Source organism: Ceratina calcarata, unplaced genomic scaffold (assembly GCF_001652005.2).
Source record: "Ceratina calcarata isolate Rehan_Ccalc_2016 unplaced genomic scaffold, ASM165200v1 scaffold188.2, whole genome shotgun sequence".
Classification (NCBI taxonomy): domain Eukaryota; kingdom Metazoa; phylum Arthropoda; class Insecta; order Hymenoptera; family Apidae; genus Ceratina; species Ceratina calcarata.
Genome location: NW_017140296.1, coordinates 56,986 through 65,147, shown reverse-complemented (window position 1 = coordinate 65,147; position 8,162 = coordinate 56,986). Strand labels below are relative to the sequence as shown.

The 8,162-nt window shown below is 38.7% G+C and overlaps 3 protein-coding genes and 1 long non-coding RNA gene across 7 annotated transcripts in view; 2 read left to right on the top strand and 2 right to left on the bottom strand.

Annotated features, from left to right (window-relative positions):
• Positions 1-8,162, top strand: part of LOC113463911 (xanthine dehydrogenase-like) — a 69,462-nt gene that overhangs the window by 4,874 nt on the left and 56,426 nt on the right. The window lies entirely within an intron of this gene.
• Positions 7-1,931, bottom strand: LOC113463912 (uncharacterized). Its single transcript, XR_003388757.1, has 3 exons — positions 1,801-1,931; positions 481-1,567; positions 7-160 (listed from the first exon to the last, which is right to left on the bottom strand). It is a non-coding gene; the product is annotated as an uncharacterized LOC113463912 (long non-coding RNA).
• Positions 3,044-5,460, top strand: LOC108621922 (uncharacterized). The gene is made up of 2 exons (XM_026811097.1): positions 3,044-4,594; positions 4,665-5,460. Exons 1-2 carry the CDS (start codon positions 3,845-3,847, stop codon positions 4,878-4,880), a joined length of 966 nt encoding a protein of 321 aa, XP_026666898.1. The 5' UTR covers positions 3,044-3,844; the 3' UTR covers positions 4,881-5,460.
• The window catches only part of Wbp2 (WW domain binding protein 2), a 59,762-nt gene continuing 56,843 nt past the window's right edge, over positions 5,244-8,162 (bottom strand). Inside the window, exons 2-7 of one of the 3 annotated variants that reach the window (XM_026811099.1) lie at positions 7,785-8,119; positions 7,576-7,728; positions 7,309-7,503; positions 6,004-6,089; positions 5,848-5,921; positions 5,244-5,755 (exon numbers count right to left, since the gene is read on the bottom strand). In XM_026811099.1, coding sequence (XP_026666900.1) covers positions 5,874-5,921; positions 6,004-6,089; positions 7,309-7,503; positions 7,576-7,728; positions 7,785-8,119 — 817 coding nt within the window. In that variant the 3' untranslated portion in view covers positions 5,244-5,755; positions 5,848-5,873. Of the gene's footprint in view, positions 5,922-6,003; positions 6,090-6,780; positions 7,504-7,575; positions 7,729-7,784; positions 8,120-8,162 lie in introns of those variants that run through there. The other 2 variants (XM_018019530.2, XM_026811098.1) reach the window with 2 other exon arrangements.

The following is an 8,162-nucleotide window of genomic DNA, read 5'->3' as shown; positions in this document are numbered from 1 at the left end:
ATAAGTATATTAATAATAAGAGAAATCTATAGGGAATTAATTATAAACTGATTAAAAGATATTTCAAATCAATTAGAAGCTATTACGAAGCAAGCACTGATTCTACCGGTCGCATTGCGCGCGACCACAAAGTATTCTTGGAGCAGCCAGGTTAAAATCCCTGTAATAAAAAATATAGAACAAATATTACGCTTCGTTCGTTAAATCTTCTCATTATTTCTCAATGCGCACTTAAGCGTATGTTTTCGAACATGAGAAGGCGACTTTTGTGAAAACAATTGAAAAAACAAAACAAAAACGAGAGAAAATGAGATACAGAGTTTTTTTCCCCGCGCAAAACAAAACACGACTCGACAGGCACGGTCTGAAAACAAGTGGGATGGGAAGCGGCGCGCGCACTTGAGTTTGCAATCGTAATAATCCGTTACTTTTAAATATTGAATCGGAGTAAATTTGACTAAAAAATGAAAAGATGCTTACATTGCTGCCCACCGAAGAATGCTTTCTCTTCGCGCTACCTTCTTTCTTGAGGTGATTTTAATACCGAAAACGAGCAAGCAAAAATAAAGGGAAATTAATTTGAAAGCTAACTGACATGTCCGTTCAAATTTTTAACGGCGAATAAGCACTGACTCGAATTTCGCGACAGAATTGATAAAAAATCGAATAGAATGAAATAGGAAAAGATATCTGAAGCTAATTAATTAAAAAGATTGAAGCAAAGGAATTCTACGGCCGCATTGCACGCGGTCATAAAATCAAGAAGTATTATTACGAAACAAGCACTGACTCTAAGATCGCATTGCACGCGATCACAAGAAGAATCTGAAAGAAGAATCTGGAAAAAAGCAGAATTAATACACAAGGGGATGGGTAGGGGGGTAAATCAAATGAAACAATTTATTGCTGTCCACCATCGAGCGTTTGTCTTAAAATTTACTGCCTTTCCCTGAAAATCAATTAAATCGTATTAATTTCTATCAGATCACATATTAAATCATGTTTGGCATCATCAATGAATGCCAAACATGTCATTTAAATTATACGAATTTAAAAAACTATCACGAGAAATCGCGTATTTGGAATCGCGTGGAACGAAACAAAATGTTCCATCGAACATTCGAGATGAACATGGAAAACCGTTGAAATTCTATCGGAAAAATAAAAATTCAGAGACTAAATGATTTTTATTATTAATACCGTGTTCCGCGTCGACTAGTATTGACAATTGAATGTATCAGTAATTGGTAATAGCTTGTAGAAAGAATAAAATATATTTTTCGAATATCGATCGATTTTTCTAGAACAAAAATCAGCAAGCGACAAAACGTCTAAAAATTATTCCAGCTTTGCTACGTTCGAATTTAATTAGGAAACTTCTAGTAATTTAGCTTTAGTATTCTCGATATATACCGGAAAATGTACGAACAACCGAATAGAATATCAAATTTTATGCTTACGAACTCCTTACACTCAATACTTCACCGATTGTCAAGCCAGGATCCATCAGATCGATATGTCGCGTGCCCAGCGCCCAGCATCGTAAATCTGCCAGCTCGTGTCAAATCTGTAACAAAATCGGAACAAACGACTGTATAAAAATGAAACTTATCAACGAAATAAAGATTTTAAAACATACTATTAAAGAATCTCGAAAGAATGTAGAGAACATTCGCGAATGTGCAAGCGACGTATTCCAGAAATGTTCAACAAGTAGTTGAGGAAGCGCATATATATCAGTCAGAATTAACAGCCAAAGTCTCGAAATAATAATGTAAGAACAGTAATTATAACACTTACGTTATGTAATAAATGCGTAGTAATCAACTACTAAGCCGGTGACGATTGAAACAGCACAAGGGGTTGACGGTTGAAGTCGGATGCCGGTACAAAATTGGTACAGAACGCGGGAACCACTTGCGACCGGCACGCTGCAACGCACAACGATGAATGGCTCAATTCTGTCGCAATGCGCAATTAGCGGCGTTGGCAGAGTGGGGGTACGCGTCATTCCCGCACGGAGAGTGGGGAGTAGATGGGAGGGGAGGTTGAGCGCTCACGCGCCAACATTTAAAATCACGCCGCTCTCGTCTCTACGATATTTTTCAAATTATTTTAATGATTTTCAGGCTCTTTTTATACAATTTGTACAGCATTTCGTTTTAATTCAGAAAGCGCGATATTTGCTTACTTGCTTCATCGTTTTATCTATTTATTATTGAAAATACTATGTATATTAAGGTGCTTTGTTTAATATGGATTAAATAAAAATCCTAATATCTTACGAATAGAAACGACCTCGAAAAAATTACAGTTCATAATATTCATTAGTCTAAATCTATATCACTATTCTATATCTTTGAGTTCTTCGTCATGTCGGAGGCCAAGGCCCATTCGCAAGTGTCGACGACGCTGGGCCTGGGCAACTCAGGCCCGTAACGTAAAAGAAAAGGACAGTATAAGGTACAAAGGTAGAAAGAAATGGAGAATCGAGGTGAAGCATAACGAAAAACAGATGTGAGTCGTAAAGAACAGTGGCAAACCAAAGAAATGTGACACCGTAAAACCCATAGAACAGGTCACAGGTGAATAGAGAGATTACCAATAAATCAACCCTTACAATCAGACTGAACTGTTAGACCATGTGCTCTAAAGTCGAAACCATGTACCTGACCATGGCTGTATCCAAGCCGAAATTCGACAGTCGTGATTTCCCAACTCGTATCCCAGAACGAGTGTCTACTTTCGTTCGATTTCGGAGACTTACGAAGTGTAATTTTGGTTTGTTTTATTTGTTTGGTGAATCGAAAGAGCGTCGCGTCAATCCACGAAGCTGTTTGCGACCCACCGATTTTTTAAGGGTAGGTTATCCGATTTGGGGATACTTTCTTTATTTTCCTTGCATAATTTGATTGCTATCTATAACATATCCTTTATTTGAATTAATTAAAAAAAAAAGAAATATGTAATCCTGCAATATTTTATATTTTCTTTTCTTTCATCGATTCAGATTATGTCTATACAGAAGTTCAGCCTCTAACAAGACTGTACGTGTAACTTGCATTGTGTGCATCCACTCACACTTGTTCGTCACGTGAACAGGAAGCGTCCCATTAACGCTTTAAATTACTGGAAACCAAGCCAGCTGCTCCAGAACGTTTCCTTAGCTCGTAGAATACCTACGTGAAAAGCATACAGCAAACTCTTCGAATCTCGTTCCGCAATCGCTCTTCAGATTCCGGTGAAACGTAGAAGTGGTTCAAGGTTCGATAAGCCCGCGCGTGTGTACGTACATGAATATATGTCAAGGTGATATAACTGTGGAAATCGATCCTACGATTGTCACTGATGCAATGCGAGGATCGACGCTGCGTATAAATAATGCGTCACGAGAATTCTCCAACCAACGTTTAGTGAATTATTATAAATAAATGTTGGAAGTAATGTTTTCCAAATTGAAACAGTGCCAAGGAGGTGAAAGTTCAATGAAATGTAAAGCATAGGATTCCGTAATATATCGTCAGGATTATTGCTGTTATTCAGTCGAAACATGAGTAATCGTCATATAAACAGACTACGTGCCAACAATGGATTATCACAAGAATTACTGATAAGAATAAAAGACAGTCAATGGCTACTTGAGTTTCTGTTAAGCACTGAACGACTGCCAAACACTGTTAGTAATGGAAGGTAGAGAACGTATTTCAGAGGATTTCCAAGGATCATTTACAAGTTTAACTGAGAGGTTCCTATAGCAAGGTGCATCGCTGATACGACTCAGGTTTATCAGTGAACAGAATTCAGTTTCTATTAAGCACCGAACGATTGCCAGACACTGCCAGTGATGGAAGGTAAAGAGCGTATTTTAGAGGACTTACAAGAAGCGTTTGTAGTTTTAACTGAGAGCTACTTAGAGCGAGGTGCATCGCTGGCACAGCTCAAGTCTGTCAGTGAGAAAAATGGAGATAATAAGAGAAGCCTGGTGTCCAATTATGTATGGAATAGAAAAGTTCTCGCCTTGTTCGCGTCGATATTTTGCAGCATATTTCTTAAGCATTTATACACTGACACGATTAAGAGTATTCGTGGTACGAGATGCTTGGTACCAAATAATTATTTCGTATGGGAGTTCACTCGGCCGATATCGGACTGCGATTACTGCAGGGACGTGGCAACCGCGTTGATCTTACCGAATTTAACTCGCGAACAGTTCAAGGAATACGCGTATTCCTCCAGACCGATGGTGGTAAAGCGTGCTGCGAGTGGCTGGCCAGCCTCGAAGGTATTTAGCTGGAAATTCTTCAAACATCTGTATGAGAATATTGACGGTGCTTATGATTCGGCAGATGAGTGCCAGTTCTTGCAGTTCAAAAGCAACTTCACTAGTTTGCGCGAAGTGTTTGCGATGAGCGAAGAGAGAGCTACGCAACGGAACGGGAAAGATCCTTGGTACGTTGGTTGGAAGAATTGTCACCTTCAGGTATTGGACGTCATGAGACAGTACTATAGCGTGCCTGATTTCTTGCCAGAGGATGCCGAGATCCCTTATTCTAATTACGTTTTCATGGGCTACGGAGAAGGCGCTGTCATGCACGTGAGTATAACTTCAACGAAATTCTGACTTGTGTTAATAAAACGAATTTCAACTCGTCGTGCTCTTTCAGCTGGATTACATCTCACGTTTAATGTGGCAAGGACAGGTCATAGGCGATAAAACGTGGAACGTCGCGCCGACTCCGGAATGCGACGATCTCTGCCCACGTTTCAATTTTACCGTTCACGCCGGAGACGTCGTTCTCGTCGACACGAGAATCTGGTATCACAGCACTTACGTCGAAGGGAAAAGATTCAGTCTGACGGTCACCTCGGAATACGGCTAAACGTTTATCATAAAAAGTATTTTTATATCGTGAAATTGAAACTGCCTTAACGTTTAAGTTCATCGAGTTTTTATATGCACAAAAACTTTGATACTAACGGGACATGCTGTTAAAGAGCGGCATCGAATTGTTTATTAATCTTGTAAATTAATCAGCGAGTAACCGGGTAAAATGAAATTATATTGAGAGCATGCATCGATTTCTGCCATAATTAAAAACTAGTCGAATAGTTTCGGGCGCTATTGTGCAATGCAAACGATTATTATAATATATATATGTATATATATATATATATATTTTATATTATAGTATACATATTTAAATTTTGATACGTATACATGCATTTGAATAAAAACTGTTGTAAACCATCGTAAAACAATTTTACTTCCAATCAAGAGGTGATACATATACAATTAAACATGCTTCGATTAACATCGCATAAAATGTTGTAAAACAAAGTTGAACCGCGATCATTAATTCAGACGTGTTTTAATATATAGATAATATATTATACGTATGTACATGTGGAATACTGTATCCTTCCATCCCTACAGTTTTCAATAAAATACATGAACGTGTAGGCAACGTATTTCGATGTAAAATCCGTGATCACCAGTATTTATATATCAGCAGCAACTTTTATTTGATATATCCATTTAATTGCGTGAAACACAACGATAAAACCTTCTTTTTAAATAGATCATTTTATACAATCTACATAATAAGTATAAATACTCGTGTACTTCGAAGCATAACGATACAGTATACAGTATACATGTAGTAGTGTTACATTTAAAAATTGCAAATAGCATAAGAAAGATAGAAATATTGTTTCATTTAATTACATACACCAAAAACGACGATATAGCAAAAACCTAGAATGGAATGTATATACCTGTTGTTACGCAGTACAGCATATTATACATATAATACTAAGTGGACAACAAAAATGTTGATGTTACATCACCATTTTCAGACTTCAAGGATTCCTTTCTACTGGTCCTTTTTCTCGGTCGCCTGCTGGTAGCTCGGCGGGCTTTCCTAAAATCCGTACAGGTGAAAATCTCGTTGAAATGTTCAACGATATTCGCAGTAATTAATTAAATCGTGTCGGATTACTCACGTAGTACGCAGGAGGTGGTACGTAGGCACATTGCGGTCGACTCGGATCATAATATGCACTCTGAGCAGCCTCGGCTGCTTTTGCATCTGTAAAATATGAAGGAAATAAAGCACTAACGCGACTGACTTGCACATTTCTACTCGGAATACGAATCGCACGTACATTTGTACATGCTCGTTGCGGTGAACTTAAATTGATTTGGCATTTTCTCTTTCTATGGAATACTCAAGCGAAGTGATTGACTCGAGGTCCAGTCGAGGTCTCATTTATTTCGTAACACGGTTTGTTCGATGCAAGTGCGATTATAAAGCGGATCACTTTCAACTCATTAGTAATACGAACTTTGAGATATGGTCTAAAAACACACAGGTTTTGTCAACGTTCTGTGATACGACACTCTCGTCGAAATCATTGATTATTCCCTTTCTGATGTTATTGTAAAGACGAACGAGGAATATTGAACACTTTTCGAATAATATATATGGAAAATTGAAGAATCTTCGAATTATCTATTACTCATGACACTTCACGCTTTTTTGAACTATCTCTGACAGCTATGAGATAATAACTGAGCATAGTGAAAGTGAAGCTTACTCCAGGTCAACCGAGCCCATTGTGCAATATTATTGCATAATATTCAAAACCTTCAAGTTTGCCAGATGAAGTGGAAACGATGGTAGGGCGTTATTCGCTCGGTTTTACAGACCGACGGACAGATTATTATTATTTACCAAGCAAAATACCTTCGTATTGATGGGTTTAAATAAAAACAGCAAGTAGTATTTGGCTAAGTTTTAATAACATTATATACGTTTTATAATTATGATCATCATCACAAAGCTATAATATGATAAGAAGCAGCGAAAATATAATACTTCAATATACAGTACACTAACAAAAGGTAAAACATTTAAAAATAAATACTGTGATTGTGTATGCTATATTATGTGTCTTCTGTATGCGTTACAAAAAGACTAATTACGCGTATAGTGTTACGAACAGCAGTAATAATATACACATGTCTCTCTTATCTTTTTCTTAAGAAAATTAAAAAAAAAAGACGAATAACACAACCATTTATTGCGATCGGGTTTTGGAGAATCACATAAACATGCATACACAAAATATGTATGGCCTCACACGTGATTTACAATTAGTAATTAGGCGGGTATGGATTATAAGGATTCTGTTGCGGATAGTAGCCAGGCTGGGCGTAGTTACTATTACCCTGGGCATACTGTGTGTACGGTGGAGGAGTCTGTGGATAACTATTATACGCTGGCTGTCCATAGTTTGGGTACGCACCTGCTTGAGACATTGGCTGGGTGTTATAACTTGGATTAGCCCACGCCGGTGCTCCGTTTTGTTGCGGCGGTGCCCAATTCGGTTGTTGGCTGGAATTACCCCATGCACCTTGCGGAGGCGCGTTTGCGTATCCTTGGTAAGGCGTGTTTATGCCAGGATACGGTGGTGGCATGTCAGTCATGTACACGCTGTTAGCTATAACGGACGAGATACATGTAATCTCTGTTTAGAGATCGATTGATCGTTTTGAAATAATAAATATTCAACCTGGTGGCGTATATTGAAACGCATCGGTCTGTGGCAGCCAGCCGTAGTACCCAGCGGGTGCAGCTTGATAAGCTGGAGGAGGTGCTGCGTACCAGTTCGAGGTCGGTGGCTGATACGGTGGTGGAGCATCGTTCGCAGGTCCATTACGTTGAGCTGACATTCAGATAACGTTAGAAATAACAAACAATCTCTTCTAACTATAAACTCACCCATTGCTGCTGCCCTTAACATCGCCTGGCCGAATTCTATCGCACCGCCGCTTTTGAAATGCAGTTTGAACTTGCATTCACCGACCCAGTTCCCATTCGGCTGAGCGCGGCACTTGCCTTTGATGTAATTCGCACCGAACATCGGCTGTTCTACTTCGACTTCGCTAAGGGTTATGAAAGGGAAGCTGAACGACTGCATCTTCTCCTTGTGATCTTTAGCATTGAAGATCATCCTGTGAGTCGTCAGGTATAATCTACCATGTTTGGTGCCTTGGAACTCTGGCTGCTCCTGTCCGTGGAACTCCATCGTGACATTGTCACAAAATAGGAGTATACTGTAACAATTAATTGTTTGTATTACTGGTTAAATAAACAAGG